The 21,039-nt window shown below is 43.6% G+C and overlaps 1 protein-coding gene across 2 annotated transcripts in view; it reads left to right on the forward strand.

Annotated features, from left to right (window-relative positions):
• Positions 1-17,136, forward strand: part of VKORC1L1 (vitamin K epoxide reductase complex subunit 1 like 1) — a 33,493-nt gene extending 16,357 nt beyond the window's left edge. Inside the window, exons 2-4 of one of the 2 annotated variants that reach the window (XM_068268582.1) lie at positions 4,816-4,925; positions 12,591-12,619; positions 16,788-16,838. In XM_068268582.1, coding sequence (XP_068124683.1) covers positions 4,816-4,925; positions 12,591-12,619; positions 16,788-16,793 — 145 coding nt within the window. In that variant the 3' untranslated portion in view covers positions 16,794-16,838. Of the gene's footprint in view, positions 1-4,815; positions 4,926-12,590; positions 12,620-16,787 lie in introns of both variants that reach the window. The other variant, XM_068268581.1, reaches the window with a different exon arrangement.
• Positions 17,137-21,039: the final 3,903 nt, after the last annotated feature.

Consider the following 21,039-nt stretch of genomic DNA (forward strand, 5'->3'; position numbering starts at 1 on the left):
AGAAATTGAACTCAGGTGTGATAAACCACAGTTAAGTTATTTTTTAACAAGGGGGGGCAATCACTTTTTCACACAGGGCCATGTAGGTTTGGAGTTTTTTTTTCCCACTAAATAAAAACCGTCATTTAAAACTGCATTTTGTGTTCAATTATGTTATCTTTGACTAATAGTTAACGGTTTTTGATGAGCAGAAACATTTAAGTGTGACAAACATGCAAAAGAATAAGAAATCAGGAAGGGGGCAAATAGTTTTCACATCACTGTATTCAGGTTCAGATCAGATTTTTCAGAATTTCCGATTTTGACTTCAATGATCGTGGTGGTGCGTGTTTTGCTTCATGCTTTCAAATCTAGTAAGTGGGACCCCCTGCCTAACAGGAAATGTGCATTGGTAATCTTTCCCTAGCTTGTATTTCTGCAGCGGCTGATCACTTTGGAATGTTTTCAAGAATTGCAACATTTGTTATGTACTTTCATGTGTTTAGCTTATTATGCACCAGAAAGCTTGGGTTGTTTCATAAATGGATGACTATACTGGCAGTTTCTGGTGAGCTCACCAGGTGTTTATGCCATAGCTGTGGAGTCGGTCCAAAAATCCTCCGACTCCTCAGTTTAGGATTCCACCGACTCCGACTCCTCGACTCCGACTCCTCTAATTTGCATATTACAATTTTGTTGATTAAAAGTATGTAACATGAAATTCGTCTCTTAACTGCCAACGCTTAGGAATTTTACAAGACAACTGAAGTGAGAAGGATATGTAGACTACTATATTTATTCCCTTTAGACTAACTAGTCCTTGGTAAGAGTACTTGTAAAAGGTACAAACCGGAACAAAGAACATCTATCAGGCCCTAGGCAATGTAAGTGTGGGTACATGTAAGAATGATGTGCAGGTACTCTGCAGGGGAATGAGGATATTCTTCCTCTATTACACATTTCTTCATGCACAATCTGAATAAGGTTTATGGGTGACAAGCAACACCTCTGTGTTCAATGTGCACAGCATTCTCAGTGGATTCCCTGCAGCTCTGTGGGGAGTGCATATGTAGAGTATAGTACTACTGTGTAACAAAGTAAACCTGAGACAGATGAAATTAAAGTTTTATACATACCTGGGGCTTCCTCTAGCCGCCTTCAGGATAATCAGTCCCTCGTTGTCCTCCACCACCACCTGGATCTTCTGCTATGAGTCCAGGTACTTGAGCCAGTCTGGTGTAGTGCGCATGCACACACTCCGCCGCCAGGAGCATACTACACCTGTGCAGCACTATTGCGCAGGTGCAGAATGTTCCTGGCTGTGGGAGCGGCATACGGCCGGACAGCGCTGACTGGCTGAATTACCAGGACTCATAGCAGAAGATCCGGGTGGTGGAGGACAGCTAGGGACTGATTAGCCTGAAGGGGGCTGGAGGAAGCCCCAGGTATGTATAAAACTTTACTTTTCATCCGTCTCAGGTACCCTTTAAGGCCCAGTGCACACCAAAACCGCTAGCAGATCCGCAATACGCTAGCGGTTTTGGGAGCTGAGTTCAGAGCGATTCTAGGTATGTTTAGAGAGGTTTTCTAAACATACCTAGCGGTTTTCCGTGCGTTTTTGTGTAGCAGATTACACATATTGTTAAAGTAAAAGCTGTTACAGAACAGCTACTGTAACAAAAATGCCTGGCAAACCGCTCTGAACTAGCGTTTTTCAGAGCGGTTTGTGGTTTTCCTATACTTTACATTGAGGACGAAACTCTTCCGAAAACCGCAAACGCGCAGCAGGAGGCGCGTTTGCGGCTTGGCAAAAAACGCAAACCGCCGGTGTGCACCATCCCATTGCAATACATTAGACAAGCGTTTTTAGAGGCGGATGCGGCCGGCGGATCGCTCCAAAAACCGCTCGGTGTGCACTGGGCCTAATTTGTAGTCACCAAACCAAATTTTAACAACCTATCAAATTATTTGATTTCATCAGCAAAGGGAGTGCATACATTTGCATAAATCAGCATCAATGCAGAATTATTTCCATCTCATTGACCATCTCTATTAGTGACACAGCTACACATCAGGCTTTATTCTTACAGCATAGATGTTATTTAGTATACATAAGAGATTCCTGTGTACACATCATATATACAGCCACAATCAGATGTGTATATCTGACCTTAAAAATACGGGGACTGCTTTATTGAAGCAGCACAAGTAACTAATTTTGATTGGTTTATTTCATTTTTGTGGACTAAGCACAGCTATTACTGTATATATACATTATTTTTAATGACTATTATCTGAGAAATAGAACATTTTATCATATTTTCTATTTTAATTAGTTACAAATTCATTAGGAGTCGGAGTCTGTGCATTTTTTCCCGACTCCGACTCCAGGCACCCAAAATTGCCCGACTCCGACTCCACAGCCCTGGTTTATGCAGATGTGCGTAAATCTGGTGAATGGGATTGTACACAGCTGCAGCATTGTAATCCTTTGTCCTTTAGTGGAAACTGCTCCAGCCAGTCCATCTTGTAGATCATTCAACACAACAAGCGCACTGTCACATTTTCTGAGGATCCAGAACATTTCTTTATAAGCAAGATATTTTTTTTTTAGCAAAAACATGTACATTTTTAGCTGCTTTAGATTTCACCAAAATGTTTGTTTCCCAGTGAGGCTAAAGACTGTTAGGTCAGTTATGCTGAAAAATGTATGGAGACAATCAGTATTTCATGATATTGCTCCAGAAGATCTTTGTTTCCACATAGACATGCATTCTGCAGATCCCTGGACTTTTTGTTTTTGTTTTTTTTCATTGGGAAAAATCATTTGGTTCCCCCTTCCACATTTTATTCTCTTTGGAAATCATCTTTAGTTTTTCATCTTGTATGTAGCCTTTTGCGTTTTCTCAAGAGTGCTCTGTTAGGACTTATGCTTTAAATTTGTGTGTCTGATATTAAGGCACATTCATTGAAGGACATCTGCCCTCCATTTTCCTGGTTACACTATGCTCGGTTTGGATCCAACCTACCTCTGTAATTTTCTACAGAGCTGGATATTATGTTTTTGTAATCTTCTGTGGATTCCATACATTGGATACATTATGCCCTCTTGGGAATGTTTTCATCAATTAATGCTGAATAAGTATTTCTAGTTTTTTTTTGGATCCCTTTTTTGGGGCAAACTGGTATCCAAAACCTGCGTTGCATAATATTTCCAAGCAGCTTTTGTGGGCACTTTTTTTTTCAGTGATTAAGAAACATCCAGAGAATTTTAGGGTTTACTCTACAGGATGATATTTGTCAGGGACTGAAGTGACTTGGTATTTTTAATTCTTTCACCTAATTCTACTCTTGATGTGCTCTTACCTCTGGCTCAAGGATTTGGTTGTAAACTTTCCAGGCCTTGGCGCCACCACAAGGTTAGTAATACTGATTATTCTCATAGAACTTGATGTCCTGGAATATAACTTGGTAAACATATATTTATTTATTTTTTTTATGATATAGCACTTGATTGGAGTCATTTTTATTTATTTAGCTACCACCTATTGCTGCAAGTTTTTCATTACCTGTCCTACACGTTTTGAGCACAGCATTAGACAGTACTGTATTATACCAACTGTGCTTCAGTTCTCAGTTTCTGTTACTATTCCGGCCTGTTTGCCCTACAAGCTGGATGCAGAAAAACTGACTCCAATGAATGCCTATGGGACGGTTTCCACTAAATGTGATTTTTCTGATGCAGAAAAACTATGGAGGGCATGTTGCAGTTTTCTGCATCAGATTCTGACTCCATTGAATGTCTATGGGCCTGTTTCCATTAACGTGTTCATTGTATGGGAAATTATGCCTGATGCAGAAATCTGCAAATCACGTTTAGTGGAAACAGGCCCATAGGCATTCATTGGAGTCAGTTTTTCTGCATCCAGAATCTGCGCATAGTGCAGACAGGCTCTAAACAGCCACATCCAGAAATCTGGATGCAGAAAAACTGATGCAGAACCATTGGAAATAGGCCCTAAGTATTGTGATCCTCCTTTCTGATTGCATTGCTATTGGACACACCTACATCACAATTTGTACTGGTATGTGGTATAGGGGTTGATGATGCATCTTTTAGGTAGTGATGGTCTTGGAAAGTATTTTACCCTTGCTTTACCCTTTTGTTGCACACTTCTCTCTTTCTGTGTATTTGTGTAGACTATGCATTCCAGCATTAGGAGCCTCAGCGGAATATCGTTATTCTTGACACTGTTAGGCTTTGTTCACATTGCGTTCCATCCGCGTCTGTCCGCGTTGGATGGTTTTCTTAAGCGCTTTTATAAATGCTTTTGCAGAGCAATTGCGTTTTTTTCACTTGCTAACCTCAGTCAGGAAGTGAACTCTTTGATCCGGAAAAGAATAAATACAATGTATTTATACTTAAAAATGCAGCACAAAGCGATTCTGTGAGCATTTTGCGTTTTCCTATACCTTCCATTGAGGAGGAGTCTCCTCAAAAATGGCCCAAGCACCGCTTATCTGAGTGGATCGGAAATGTACCGCTCAGATGTGACCTCTCTCTCATAGGGAATCGGTGCACAAGAGCTTTCAGGGCGATTTTGAAAATCGCAAGGGCTTAAAAATTGTCAAAAACGCCCCTAGTGTGAACGAGCGCTCAGTCTTCAGTTCAGTGTGCCTGTAATTAGTGAGGATTGTGCTAAGCTTTGTCTTGTTTATAGTTTAAAATGCAGCCTGAAGTGGTGTATATTGATAAGCCATTTTTAACATAAAACATTTCCTTTATATATTATGAAAGTGGAGTTTTCCTTTTATCTTGCTGTATTTTATGTGCAGGTGGGGTCGTGGATTTGGAGTATTGGGTTCCATCTTTGGAAAGGAAAGTGTAATGAATCAACCAAACAGTGTCTTTGGATTTATATTTTATTTACTACAGATGCTACTTGGTGAGTACGGTACTTAGAATGTAATATGTCAAACTTATAAATAATAGTAACTGAAGATATGCTGTAAGGCCATGTTCAGTGTTGCGACCGCTTTGTAATGTTGCTGACTGCACTGCAATACACCATCTATGCAACAGTCACAGTGCGGTGGTTGTGTTGCAGTATACAGTGTGCATGAAGCATACTTTTCATTGACTGGATGCTTCACTGCATGTGACACATCGCGGCTGTAATGTGCGGTACAATTCTTTGTTCCATTATGTTGCATTCGTGTTTATACACGGAATGCAACACAATGTCTCACTGTGAACCTGGCCTAAAACTACAACTGATTAGTTGCCTTGAAAACAGCAATCACATGCAAGTCCTATGTGACTAAAGCCACAAGCCGCATGTGTACACGTGTGGGACCTCAGTACACTTTTTTTTTTTTTTTTTTTTCCAAAACTTTTCCCACCTGAACTGAAAAAAAGTGTTAGAGGGTAAAATATAAAGCTCTAATAAGTGTGCACATCCGTAAGCTGAAGATAAGTACACACGTTAGACCAGAATTGGCCAATGCTACCATTAAAGGGGCACTATGGCGAAAAATTTTAAAATTTAAATTATGTGCAAACAAACAAGTACATTTTTTTTTTTCCAGAGTAAAATGAGTCATAAATTACTTTTCTCCTATGTTGCTGTCACTTACAGTACGTAGTAGAAATCTGACAGAAGTTACAGGTTTTGGACTAGTCCATCTCTTCATAGGGGATTCTCAGCAAGGCTTTTATTCTTTATAAAGATATTCTCCCCCCCCCCCCCCCCCCCAAAGAAAATTCCTCCAGCCCCATAAGCCTGGATCGCTCCCACGCCGCCATCCTCCACTGCCTCTATCCGCTGGTACCGAGTCCCGTACTTTTGGCCAGTCGACGCAAGCCGAAGTGCGTCACTGCCGGCAGACGCGGCCAATTTTCCCCATGCACCACTTAAGGACCGGGCTATTTCTCTGTGATCTGTGCTGGGTGGGCACTCCAGCCCACAGCACAGATCACCTTGCAGGCAGGGCGATCAGCCCCCCCCCCCCCCCCCACTAGGCGGATGTCCTGCTGGGGGGGGTCTTATTGCCGCCGGCTATTTTGCTGTAGCGGGGGGGCGCCCCTCAAAGCCCCCCTCCGCAGCGCTGTTCGGCCTCCCTCTTTCCCTCCCTCCCCTCCTTCCCATGGGCAGCACAGGACGGCAATCCGTCCTGCACCGCCTCTGATACTCTTCAGCCTATCAGATGCCGGCGATCCCCGGCCAATCAGAGGCCGGGGATCGCCGATCTCCTTTACGGCGATGCTGCGCAGCAGCACCATGCGACGTAAACACGGGGATTTCTTCCCCGCGTGTTTACATTCAGCCTGCGAGCCGCGATCGGAGGCTCGCAGGCTGTTCACGGAGACACCCTCCGTGAACTGACATGGAACGAGCGGCCGTTTCCATGTAAAACCACTTACGACCTGCCGCCGCCTATCGGCGTTAGGCGGTCGTTAAGTGGTTAAACAATGATGCTGGCCAGCTTCCCTGCTTGCTACAGTTTTTTGGCAGTTGGACAAAGCAACTGCCATTCACTAGGTGCTTTTGAAAATAAATAAATCCCTGAGAATCCCCTGTGAAGAGATGGACTAGTCGCTTCTGTCAGATTTCTACTATCTACTGTAAGTGACAGCGACATAGGAGAAAACTACTCAGGAAAAAAATGTACTTCTCTGCATATATTTTTAAAATTTTCGCCATAGTGCCCCTTTAAGGACAGTCTCGACCAAGATTCTAGGGCAGGGGTAGGAAACCTATGGTTCGGGAGCCAGATGTGGCCCTTTTTTGATGGCTGCATCTGGCTCGCAGACAAATCAGTAGGGGTTGATTCACTAAGCTGCGCCACTCAAGAAGCGCAGCTTAGTGTGGCAGTGCAAGTAAAATTTTCAAAGTAGGCATGCTACTGCTGTATTATGCACTACTAGCTTACTCACGCTCCATCCAAAACTAACAGCCACAAATACAATTATACTTGTATTTAGTTTGAAACATATTGTATGGCTCTCACGGAATTACATTTTAAAATATGTGGCGTTCATGACTCTCTCATACAAAAAGGTTCTTGACCCCCTGATCTAGAGTATAACCCATTGATGTTGCTTAAAGTGGACTTTTGCACAGGACAGAAGGAAAGCTGAGAAAAATGCACCCTGTATATATTTAGACAGTTTAGCCTTTCTAATTCCCCCTTATTTGTGACTAATCACAACTGTAATTTGATCTGTCAGCTGGCTGCCTCAGCAGAGCAGCTAATCTGTAAACACAGGATGTTAACCCTATGTCTGCTTCCATAAAAGCAGGAAGTAGATGCACTGCAGATTTATTGTGGGGCTACTATCTGCTGTAACAAAGAAATATTTTTCTTTAAAGGTTATTGTGCTGTTGCTTTTCTTTTAGAGCAGAGAGGAAGTTCTGAGTTCAGGTCCGCTTTAAAGTTTCAGCATGCCAAATCTTTAGCCACAATGAGCACATTGTACCCCTCGCCCTGCCCACCGAAAGCCATTCCTTCACGAGCTGCGCATTGTTCCACCCCCCCCCCCCCCCCCCCACACACACACACACACACACAACCTCCCTCCACCCCTTCCTTCGCCCCTGTAGCAACATACCCATCACTACTCTCTTAACTAATGACTAGTCTGTTCAGCACTTGGCCACAGACTGTTGCCTGCGGGATTGAGTCCTGATCCTTGCAAGCTACTGTGATTGTGTGTTAGGGCCCGTTTCCACTATCACAAATTCGCATGCGTTGCCCGCATGCGAATTCGCATAGCCAGTACAAGTGGATGGGACTGTTTCCACTTGTCCGTTTTCCTGAACGTTTTTCTGTGCAGAAAAAATCTGCACGCTAGGGCCCTCAGAATTCGCCTGCGTGTGGAATGCAGGCGAATCGCACGCAATGTATTTAATAGGGAAATCGCATGCGTTTTCCCCGTGCGTTTTTTGTTGCGAATTCGCATGCGATTTCGCATAGGTACCCATGTTAATTCACACAGGCAGTGACATGGTTAAAATCGCATCACCCTAACCTATGCGAAATCGCGGCAAAAAACGCATGCGGAATCGCACCCGCATGCGATTTGCCTGCGGTGATTCGCCGGCGATTCCGCAACGCTAGAGTGGAAACGGGCACTTAGGCTTAATACTTTGTTGTAGCACCTTTTTATTTAATTACAGCATTCGGCTTTCTTGGGTAGGAGTCTACAAGTTTGTCACTGGAAGAAGAAAGAGGAAATCCGGGCACCTTCCGTCCAACTGTCATTTATTGCAAGCCAAAACAGACATCCATTAGGTTACCACAACCATAAGTACCTCGTGTAGGTGGTCTTGTGGGGTGATGATCGGTGGAGGTGCGGGAGCCAGGGCACTAAGTAGGTCCGGCGACGGCCGTTTCGCGTCTGTGCAGACGCTTGGTCACGCCACGTACCACTGTAAAGGGCGCACTGCAGACATCCGGTTATACCACGGGGGAAAGCCCCGCCTCTTCCGGGTGCCGCAGGCGTCCGTGTGATTGGAGAAGGAGGGCGTAGGAGGCGGGTGGGTGTGTGTCCCAGGCTAAGACTACGGATCCCATGATGCCGTGCGGATGAGATCCGCCGACGGAACGATATATGCAGCCGTCATGCGCACTGGGACTGAAGTCCTCAGTGCTCGCGTTGTCAAAGGCGATGACACGCCTACCGGGTTAGTAAATTCCGTATCTAGGCGTCTGGTAACCATGGCAACTCGTGTCATGGTAATTAATACCAAGCAGCGTGTAGGAGAGATGTAAATTGTCATCTCTCCTATCCGTTCAATGGGTCCGACGTACACACATTGTGGGGCATAAATCCAGCCCACCCCAAGTGTAGCCCGTGGGCAGTCCCACCTCTCCCAACGTCCTCCCTAGTGTTTAAGTGACAGAGTGACAATTAAAACTAGCAAGTTTGGGAGATAGAACTTTCCGGTTACATGGACATATATATTACCACAACCATTAAACATCAAGAGAACAAATAAGTACATTGACTTCAGGTAAGACACATAGAAATCATTTGATGGCTACAGACTCTCCAGGCATCCCCACCTAGAACACCACCATAAAGTACAGACAGATAACAGATCAGATGTTGTATAAACCCCAGAAACTACATATACCCATAAACATTCCAACCCTCAGGAATCAGGGGTCCAGCATACAGGCTAACTCAATTCTATCATTCAGGCCCCCTGGGCCCAACGCCCCAGTCTGTAATATGATACGTGTTTCCCTTCTAAGGAGTAATTTGTCCCTGTCTCCCCCTCTAGCAGGGGCTTCCACCTTTTCTAACACCGCAAATGTTAAACCTCGACTAGACTTCCCATGTTCGTCGCGCATGTGCGTCACCAACCTGGTACAGCTCTTCCCTGCTTTGATGGTGCTAACATGTTCCCCTATCCGGGTTTTGATAGCTCTTGTAGTCTGCCCGATGTAGAATTTCTCACAAGGACAAAGTAACACATAAACAACATAGTCTGACTGACATGTAAAGAAACCTCGCATTTTGAACTCTACACCTCCTATTTGAAGGCACCTAGAAGTAATCATTTTGGAACAATATTTACAGTGCCCGCATTTGTAATTCCCTATTGGGACACGTCGATCTAGCCATGTTGTAATTCTAGGTGTTACAAACTCACTTCTGGTCAGCATATTAGCGAGGGTAGGTGCTCTCCTGAAAGCTACCCGTGGGGGTCCTCCCACTTTCTGGGATAACTCAGGATCCTGCTGGATTATCTCCCAATGTTTGTAAATACATTCCCTAACTTTCATGGCCATGGGGGTGTAGTCAAATGTAAATACCATCCTGTCTTTAGCATTTCTCCTCTTTTCCTCATTCCTCCCTACCAGGAGTGAGCCCCTCTCTTTTTGTTGGGCTTTACATCTAGCCTTCATCAATAACTGCATGTCATATCCTCTTTTTCTGAACCTGTTTGTAAGGTCATTGGCTTGCTTGTCAAAGGTCTTCTGCGAACAATTATTCCTCCTCAGGCGTAAATACTGGCCATACGGAATCGCCTCCACCACATGTCTGGGGTGGAAGCTTTTAGCATGGAGGACAGAATTGGTTGCAGTTGGCTTCCGATATCCCTCACTGATCAATCTATTATTCTCCACCTTGAGTCTAAGGTCCAGAAAAACCACCTCTTCACTGACCATTTCCGAAGTAAATTGCATATTAATGGTATTAATGTTCAGATAATTTAAGAACTCGATAAACTGGGCATCAGAGCCAGACCACACCACCAGGACGTCGTCCACGTACCTGGACCATCGTCTGATGTGCCCCCGGAACGGGTTCATGTCCGAGTGCACCGCAGACTCCTCCCACGCCCCCAAGAAGAGGTTCGCAAAGGAGCACGCCACTGGGGTCCCCATCGCCGTCCCCGAGACCTGCCGGTACCAACAACCGTCAAACATAAATGCATTATGTTCCAGTATAAATTGGAGGCACTGACAAACATAGTCAATATAATCATCCTCTTTATTCGTACGTCGTAAATACCGTCTTGACGGCCTGCACCCCCTGGTCCTGGGGAATCCTGCTGTACAGACTGACCACATCAATAGTGGCCAGTCTGTCTCCCGGGACCCAAGTGGCGCGCTCCACCATCTGCAACACCTCGAGGGTATCCCTTAGGTAAGAGGGCACTCCTCTCAAGAGGGGGCGCAGGAGATGGTCCAGGTACCTGGACAGTCTCTCCGTGAGAGACCCACAGCCAGAGACTATGGGACGTCCCGGCGGTGCGTCCATCGATTTATGCAACTTCGGAACATGGTACCAGACCGGTCTTTTGGGAAAGGCCGGGAAGAGATCCCCAGCCAATTTGCTGGGGAGGAACCCCCCTTCCACCCCCCTGCGTAGGAGAGTTTGTAACCTCGATTGGTATCGGAGGGTCGGGTCACAAGGAAGCCTGCAATAAGTTGACTCATCATTCAACTGCCTTTCGGCCTCTGTTTTGTACTGGTGACTTGTCATGATCACCAAATTTCCACCTTTATCAGCATTCCTTATGACCAGACCCTCCTGCTGTTTCAACCAATTTAAGGCCTTTTTCTCCTCATTACTCAAATTGGGTATGGTCTTCTCATAGATCTGTGCTCTCAAGTCCGCCAACACTCTGTTAAAGAAATAATCAATACTTGACCCCGGGCTCACAGGGAAGGGCTGTACCGATCTACATGCTCTATAGGAGTGTGTATCTCCCAGGGACAGACAATCCGTTCCCATTAAGCTTGGCCAATCCAATTGGCCTCCCTCCTCCCAAAGTTCAGCAAGTATGTTGATCATCTCCTCATCCTTTGGGTCCCACCGTGCCAGTGGACTGAAGCCCAGGCTACTAGTGTGGCTTCCCTGTGTCATCTGAGGAGGAAAGGTACAAACACCCTCCATGGGCTGACCGGATGCCTCAGGGGTAAACCCCAGCAAACCAGTCTCGCTGCCCGTTGTCATGGGGTGTGGATGTGGAACAGATTGCTCTGAAGTATTCGACACTTGTTGTTCTGCATCCGTTTGATTCTACAAGTTTGTACCATTTTAAAAATGTCCTGCAAAAGCATGCTCACCACTCTCTAGCTAGGTATGCTACTTGGCTATTTCAATGAATCAAGAGTTAAATGGGAAAATGGATACAAATCACTTACAAAATGTCATACTTTTGTTGTTGATTAAATTTAAACGTAAATATTGTGAAGTATTGGTTTGTTTTTTAACTCATGGTGCTTTTATCACTCCTTTTTAGTACACTTACATTGTTATTAATTCTTGCTAATTGTTGTCTTTCAAGCTACTGCAGAGCTTTAATTTTATGATAATCAAATTTCCCCATTATTTACATACCGTATATACTCGCATATAAGCCAAGATACCCACTTTTCACTTTAAAAAAATGGAAAAAGTGATTGACCCGTATATAATGTATTTCTGTCTGTCTCGCTCGCTATGTCCGCTTCAGTACCGGGCATTTCCTCGCCGCTCTGTCCTGCCTGTTGTGTTTTAAGGTGCCACTAGATTGCGCCATAGATTTGAGACACGGCGAGCAGGACAGATAGGCAAGGGAATGCCTGGCACTGACGTAGACACAGAGTGTGGGACAGAAGGGGATCCCCAGCAGTGCACGTGACGGTGGACAGAGAGGCAAGGGGATCCCCGGCATAGCACATGACGCCGCTGTTCTCTTCACTCTACCGAAGCGACAGCAGGTCAGCATTGTCCATGATGCCGCTTCTCTCTCCGCGCCACCGAAGGCACCAGCAGGTCAGCAATCATACGATCACTGTGTCATATTCAAGATGTTGCAAAGGAGGGGGCACGGAAACAATGGAGGGCATGGACGCAGCACCTGGGTGAAGATGACTCGCAAGCCCAGACCCCCACTTTTGGGCCACTTTTTTGGGGTCAAAAATTCGGCTTGTATGCGACTATATAAGGTATCTTAAATGTAAATGAAAGTACACTGATATTTTTTAAAATATATTTTCAAATTTCCAAATGTATTTCCTTAGCAGTGTTAGCAATTGTGCTACTGTGGAATGTTTGTTTTTATTTTTTGGAATCAGCAGGATTTTCCATGCCTTTTTATTTTCAGGTTCCAATAAGCTGCTCTGCCTGTTCATGGTAACGTTTACTGTTAGGATTTGGTTTTGGTACACAGCAAGCTGTCAGATGTCTGTCAGTTTCTCCTCATAAAGCATGAGTGTGCATGAGCTTTCTCAGGTGTTTTCAGAACTAGCTGTGATCTGTTTGTTTGCCAGTGTCTGTTTATTTATAAATTCTTCCATATTGTCAGCAAGTTCTGCTTCTAATGTATTATGAAGTGTGCTTTTTTTCTAATAAACTAATGTCAAGATATTTCATTTGTTTGTCGTTTATATTTTCTAATATTCTGTGCTTATTAAATCATAATGGTAGCTGTGGGGGTAATTATATCAAATGTAAATGTGCTACAGTATGGTTGTATCTTCCCACAATCCTGTATATGAATTGTATTATCTTCCCAACATCTATGCAGTATGAGGATAAACAGCACAGCATTATTTTGGCATAAGACATACACAACTGAGAAATGGCAGGTTATGCAGTCTATATAGAAGGGGCATGCGAGAAGCACAGGAGGCATTGCATTATAACAGCAACATTTAAAGTGACCCTGAGCAGGTTTTAAAATCACAATTTGAACTTACCTGGGGATTAGGCGTACTGTGCGCGGCGGAGACTTGTACGGGCGATTTCAGGCGGCAGTCGCCAATTAACAGCCACCGGTGGGACCTGGAGGGGATCCAGAAGGATGCTGGGGGAAGCCCCAGGTAAGTTCACATTTTGATTTTAAAACCTGTTCAGGGTCCCTTTAAATGTACCTAGCTTCAGACTTGCATGAAGTAAGTGGATACACACAACAGTTTGAGTAAAACTCCTTCAAACTGCCTTAAAGGACCACTATTGAGAAAGATTTTAATATTTAAAATACATGTAAACACATACAAATAAGAAGTATGTTTCTTCCAGAGTAAAATGAGTTGCACATTACTTCCTCCTATGTTTCTGTCACAGCAGTTTGTAGAAATCTGATGGAACAGACAGCTTTTTGACTAGTCCGTCTCCTTATTGGGGGATTCCCAGTATGTAATTTATTCTTTACTAAAGCACTCCCTGGAAACTATACAAAGATGCTGGCCGACCTCCCTTCCTGTTTGCACACTATTTTGGCAATTGGACTGTGCAACAGACGTTCACTAAGGCTTTGTTCACATCTGAAATAGCTGATGCCAGTGATTTTCAAATTTTCTTGTTTGGGGGGGGGATTTTTTTCCCACTACGCAGGTCAGGAAGTGAAGTCTTTGATCTGGAAATGAATGAATACAGTGTATTCATCAAAGCACTGGGGAGATCGCTATACAAATGCTTTTACAAGCTCTTTGCGATTTCCCTATAGATTTGCTGAGCAAATCGGAAATGAACCGCTCAGATGAGAACACTCTCATAGGGAATCGTTGTGCAAGCTTTTTAGGGCGATTTTCAAAAAGGCCGGGGCTTGAAAAAAGGGCAAAAACACCCTAGGTGAGAACAAGCCCTGAGTGCTTTTGCAAATAAAAAAAAAAAAAACAACCCTGAAAATGCCCCATGTGGAGATGGACTAGACCAAAACCTGTCAGTTCTGTCGATTTCTACCACCTACTGTAAGTGACTGTAACATTGGAGAAAAATAATTAATAGCTCATTTTACTCAATGAGAAACATACTTTTTATTTGTGTTTTCATGTATTTTAAATTTTACAATTTTCGCAATAGCAGTCCTTTAAATTCCAGAAGCTGTGACAAGGCCAGGCTTAGGGTAGGTATCTACACTAGTGAAGGATGTGAACACATACTGTACAATCAGTACTTCTGTAGCCAATTTCAGGTAACTTCATTGTAGGTTTTTTTATTTGTTTTTGTCCATATAGCTTGGTCCCATTGCAAACTTCTGCTAGTGAAAATGAGATTGGCTTTGCCACCTTCTCTAGCTGTCCAGGCAGATGGGCATGTGAAATGGCATCACTGTGATCTTCATAATAACCAGCTGCACAGCAGGGAGGCTAATCCTCATGGGGTGAATTCCACAGTGCTTTGCTGAGGAGCTCACAATCTAGTCCTTTCCATAGTCAAAGCCTGTTGTCTCTTTCATAGTCTAAGGTTAGTTTTAGTGCGAAAGCCAATGTGGGAGGAAACCTGTGCAGATTGCAGACATACAGACCCTAGTGCTGCAAGATGAAACCACCGTGCTGCCTATTTCACCCCTCTACCCATTCCTGTGCTACCTGAATTTGTTGTGTAAGGTACAGTGAGACTGATAACTGCTATTCTATACTGAGGTCTGTCTGCAGTGAAGCAAGATGGAGAAGAGGTACAGGTGAGAAACCATATGATGTATTAGGCATGAATGACCCTACTGGTAACGGAAAATTGTTTAACAGACTGGTCTTAGTTTTTGTTTATACATTTTAATATAGTACTAATTACACTTTTTTTCTAAGATGGTGAATGAGTGTGATTTACATATTAGTGCCCCTCCTGTATCCAGCATCTCCTAACAATATGGTGGAGTTGAAAGTCATTTTATGTGAGATTAGATTACATGATGGCCCAGATTGAGATGTAAAGGTGCATACACTTATCGCTTTTCCCAGCAGATTCAAAACTGCCAGAGATGGATGCCCCAAATCGTAATTTTGATCAATTTCCAGACAAAATGTACGGCATCAATTTTCTGGATGCAAAGATACACTATGGGGGGTGGCTACCTGAATGGCAGTAGTACCATGGATTTTCAAAATGTTGCCTCAAGGCATGCGACTACTATTATGCATTCTTACTCAAATGCCCACAGGTCTTGCTTCATAATGTAGCTGCACACGTGTTAAAGTGGCTCAGAGCTGAGGTAAAGAAAATGTTTTATTTATACCTGAGGCTTCCTCCAGCCCCATACGCTCTGATCGCTCTTATGCCGCCGTCCTCCTCTGCTTGCAGCTCACAACTTCCGTCAGTTGGGCCAGTCTACACCGGAGAAATGCGCCCTCTATGTATCTCTCCAGCTCCTCCTGGAGAGATACACAAATAGCGCACTTCTTACGTCAGACTGTCTCCGACTGACGGAAGTGCGGGGGCCCGGTACCGAAGCTGCCAGCAGAGTGGGACGGAGGCATGGGAGGAATCCGAGCGCATGGGGCTGGAGGAAGCCTCAGGTATGTATAAAATGTTTTCTTTACTTCAGCTCTGAGTCCCTTTAAATCTTTATTCTGGAAACGCAAGTTTAACCACTTTACCACTGGAGGTTGTTTTCACCTTATGGACCAGAGCAGTTTTTTTTTTTTTTTTTACTATGGCTTGATTTAATTAGCACTCATTTTTTATATAATATGTATTTTTTTTTCTTCAGGACAAACTAGACTTCTAGTATTTTTTTTGCCAAGAATTCTGTTCTGTTCATTTTTGCAAGCATACCTACTGTGCTCATCAGTAGCAGAAGATGAATATTTACACTTCTCAGGCTTTAGATGAGTCTCACAGGATGTAAAATATAGTGCTTGAAAAACAAAATGGTTAAAATAAATAACTGCAGAAATAAAACCTTAGTTTGTAACATTGCAAACATTTTAAAAAGGTTTATTTGACATGTAAAATATACTTAAAGCTATTTTTTACAGCAGGGTGCAGTGAATTAAGCTGATTATATCTAAATTAGATGACACAGATAAGATGGGTGGTTGGATACAGTTAATAACAAATATTTTAATGCAGCCTGAATAAATTTAGCATAAGCATGTAGATTGCTTATGCTGCATGATCTGAAGGCAGCCTACTAGACAGTCCCTTCCCCCTTCACAGCTGGGATCCACTGGCCTGATGTTTTGTGACAGAACCCATATTTGTGTATATATTCCACTCAGTGCGGTCTTTCCAAATTTTATTTCAAATCCAAGCAGAGTAATAATGCTGGGCATACACGGCTCGATTTTGCGGCTCGATTCCCCGCTTGATTCAGCAGGCGATTCTCTTAACTTCCACTCGTTTTTTCTTATCTTTTTCCATTGTGCTCAATGTGGAATCGAGCAGCGAAACAACAAGGCGAGAGATCGGAAGTGTCGGAAATGATCTATCCAGTCATCTAAATGGCTCAGAATCGAGCCATGTATTCCCAGCAATAATTCTTTATAAATTTGCGGTGATGTCAGTTGTGCTGAGAAGTCATTATTTCTGGTGTGTTTAGACTGCATGGACTAATACTCTATTGTCTTTTCTCTTGTAGGTATGACTGTAAGTGCTGTAGCAGCTTTAGTGCTAATGTCATCTTCTATAGTGTCAGTGGTAGGGTCCCTCTACCTGGCATACATCCTGTACTTTGTGCTGAAGGACTTCTGTGTTATCTGTGTCACCAGCTATTTGCTGAACTTCATTCTCCTTATCATCAACTACAAACGACTAGTTTACTTGAATGAAGCCTGGAAAGAGCAGCTGCTGGATAAACAAGAATAAGAGGCCTCTTGAACTTTGACTCTTGTCTGAAGGACACCGCTTCCTTAACGTTTATTTTGCAGTACATTTTTATTGGTTAGGAGGACAAACAGTTTCCAAGATAAAGAACAATCTTAAACAACTATTTTTGTTTATTTTTCTCCCTTAATATTTTTTTTTTTTTTTTTTGACTGAAAGGGTCCCGGATATGTGTATTGTTCTGTCACGCCTCGTAATTGACATGGATGAACGAGTGATCCTTTAAAAATCAGTGACAAGCTTTAACTGTACTTTACAAGGTGTTATGACTGGCACATTCTTTGTTCCTTGCAGCATATTTTCCTCTTGTGCCTCCCTCTGTTCGATGTGTGTTTGAGTGTCAAAACGTCAAAGCGGGTAATGTTTCTTTTTAAAACGTTCTGTGGCTATTTGGCTAGCTACATGTTTGTTTTTGTTATTTTTGTGTGGCTGCTCTTGTTGTTTTAAGTCTGCAGAAAACAGTTAAATAACTCGTAACCCCTTACTTGTGTGTCACATCTACATACAATGTTTGGGGTTTGAAACATTTTAAAGGACTACTATGCGAAAAAAGTAGGCAGTTAAAATCTGACAGAACCGACAGGTTTTGGGCCAGTCCATCTGCTCATGGGGGTTTCTCAAGGTTTTCAACAGCATTTTCTGAACAGCAGTTGAAAAGTCTAACTGACAAAATAGTGTGCAAGTGAGTAGAGGCCGGCTGGTATCTTACTATTTTGGCAGTTAAACTGCTGTTCAGGAAATGCTGTTGAAAACAAAAAGAGCCACCCACACACACAAACACACACAAATCCTGTCAGTTCTGTCAGATTTTAACTGCCTACTTTTTTTGCGATAGTGGTCCTTTTAGAGAAATCTGCAGAAAAGATACTCCTAGAATAGGGACTTTATTTCTGCACTCGCTGCAGATGTGTAGTCTGAATTCTATGAAGTATCTACTGTCTAAAATGACTGGCAGTGTTTTGGATATGGCACAATGACATTAACCTAATGCTACTGAGTAGTTTATTTTCTGCTGGGTTTTTTCATTTGTTACCAGTGACCTAATAATTGTCAGTGAGTGGTTCAATTTCTCTGCAGCATTAGATTAAAGGACAGCTGAAGTGAGAAGAATATGGAGGCTGCCATATTTATTTCCTTTGAAACAATACCAGTTGCCTGGCAGCCCTGCTGATCTGTTTGGCTGCAGTAGTGTCTGAATAACACCAGGAACAAGCAGGTGGCTAATCTTGTCAGATCCGACAATAATGTCAAACAACCTGATCTGTATATGCTTGTTTAGGGTCTACGGCTAAAAGTATTACAGGCAGAGGATTAGCAGGTTAGCCAGGCAAATAGTATTGCTTAAAAGGAAATATGGCAGCCTCCATATCACTCTCAGTTCAGTTGTCCTTTAAAATGTACCATGTGCTTTAACCCTCAGGTTCCAGACAAATCGGTAATATGCAAGATAGATGAATGAAGGCAAATAACTTCCATTAAAGAGGATCTGTAACGTCAAAAGATTCCCTGGGGGGTACTCGCCTCGGGTGGGGGAAGCCTCCGGATCCTAATGAGGCTTCCCACGCCGTCCTCCGTCCCTCAGGGGTCTCGCTGCAGCCCTCCGAGAATGACGTCAATATTTACCTTCCTGGCTCCTGCGCAGGCGCTCTGACGGCTGTCGGCTCCGAACTACACGGAAATATCCAATCGCCGTCGGGTCTGCTCTACTGCGCAGGCGCAAGTTTCCGGCGCCTGCGCAGTAGAGCGGACCCGACTGAGGTCGGGTATTTCCGTGTAGTTCGGAGCCGAGAGCAGCCACAGTGCCCCCGCTGGAGCCTGCAGAGGTAAATATTGAACTGACAGTCGGGTCTGTCGCCGGCTGTTCGGAGGGCTGCAGCGAGACCCCCGTGGGACAGAGGACGGCGTGGGAAGCCTCATTAGGATCCGGAGGCTTCCCCCACCCGAGGTGAGTACCCCCCAAGGGATTTTTTTGACGTTAGAGTCTCTTTAAGGGACCTATAGAGCTGCAAAGTTACTATGCATTACTGAGCTTTTAAAATACAGAACTAATTTTGAGGCGTTGTAACTGCAAGTTTTCAGATGATTCCGATAATGGGAAATATTATTAGTGGGATGTGGCCTTTCTCAGTTTAATAAAGATCCGCTTATGCCTTTGACGATAACAAAAGAGCAGCAACAGTGAAGTGAGCAACTTCCTTGTGTTGCTAAGCAGTATTACAGTTCCCTAGTGGCTATGTTGCTAGATATTAGTACCCCTTAGGGCTGGTTCACAATCGGGAGCATTTCAGCGCTTTGTTGATTGCCGGCGATCAGCAAAACGCTGTGACTGATGTATCCCTAAGCGGATCATTCTCACTGCAGCGGTTTCAATTTGCATATGTCGCAAACTCGCTGCATGCAGCACTTTGGGGGCAATTGTGTTGTAATTCATGTTCTGTTGAACAGGAATTGCTAATTGTGGTAAATGTGAGTTGCAAGATTGTGATCCCATTTGCGATTTATGCTCCCAGTGTGAACTAGCCCTGTGACCTCACATTACTGCTCATGGCAGCAAGGCAAACTTCTCAAAGAAAGCGTTGTGCTGCATTGTCAGTTGGTATGAATGAAGTTTTATCAACAGGCCTCCACAAATCTAGGTTTTACTGAGCTATTCAACCATCCTGCATTAACCCATTAAAGTGGAATATAACCCTGCATTTCAACTTTGCTCTAAAACATTATTTACAGAATAGTATATGCAAAAAGCATTTTTTTTTTTTACTAGACTAGCATTGGAAGGGTTACACACAGAGGTTTAAAGTTCAGTGGAGAGATATGCAGAAGTTCAGATTGTTACATTCTATTTAGTTAAATGTATCTATTGATAAATGTTACACTCTTTGGCTGTCCTCCAGCTCCTTCTCAGTCAGAGAGAGTGAGTCACATTCAACACTTAGATACATTTTGTTTACATAAATGTATCTATGTCAGCTTCGGATGCGTCTGCAGAAATCTCCAGGAACTTTACAGCTCTGAGTAACCCTTCCAATGCTGGTCTAGTAAGAAAAAAATGCTGGTTGCATCTAATATACTGTAAATAATGTTTTAGAGCAAAGTTGAAATGCAGGGTTATATTCCGCTTTAACAGCTTCAAATGAAATGCTTTGTTGTAAAGCGGCTTGTGGGCTGCGAGCCTCTGTCGGCATATCTTGTTTGGCTGCCTAGTGCAGCCAAATGATTGCGTGGCAGTAAGAAGTTATATTCACTTGTTCCAGAAGGCTTCTTCTTGTCCCCCACCCATGGCTCTGAACGTCTGACAGGTCTTCTGGGTCAGGATCACATGATATAAGGTGAACGGGACCTGGGAGACTGTGTCAGCGTTACAGCATCCCCTGGAGGTGAAAGAGAGGGGTGATGAGAGACTTCCACCACCAGGTGGTGTTGTAACACTGGACACGGTCTTCTGGATCCCGATCACACGTCATATCATGTGATCCTGACCCAGAAAACCTGCTGGGAGTATGTTACAACGTGGTGGAGGGAGAAGAAGCCGATCTAGCCATCAGGACAGGTATGTATTAGAGCTCCTTGCCACCCACTCTGCATAGCCAGCCAGGCTGGGGGAAGGTACACTTCCCCAGTGCCAGGAAAAATGCGGCCCTGTAGTCAAATGGAGTTTTACTTGATTTAGCTGCTACAGGTTTTAAGATAGTAGGAACATTCACTTATTTAAACCACGGCTTTAGATAGTCCAAGAAAAAGGAACTTGTTGTGGTTCGTAGCATTTGTTACGAGTTACTTAATATTGCTGTTTTAATTGCAAATTCCACAAGGTCCCAGTGAGTTTTCGTACACAAGCCCCATGAACAAGTGTGCTGTGAGTAGAGGCCTTATATATACCTGACCTTGCATCTCTGCCCTACTTCTTTAGGCAATCCACACATCTGTGAGGGCAGAGTTTTGGTAGCTGAAGTGATATTATACCTGTATTACAAAATTGACAAGTTTGCTGTCAGCCAATTCAATTT

This window comes from Hyperolius riggenbachi, chromosome 2, assembly GCF_040937935.1.
Source record: "Hyperolius riggenbachi isolate aHypRig1 chromosome 2, aHypRig1.pri, whole genome shotgun sequence".
NCBI lineage: Eukaryota > Metazoa > Chordata > Amphibia > Anura > Hyperoliidae > Hyperolius > Hyperolius riggenbachi.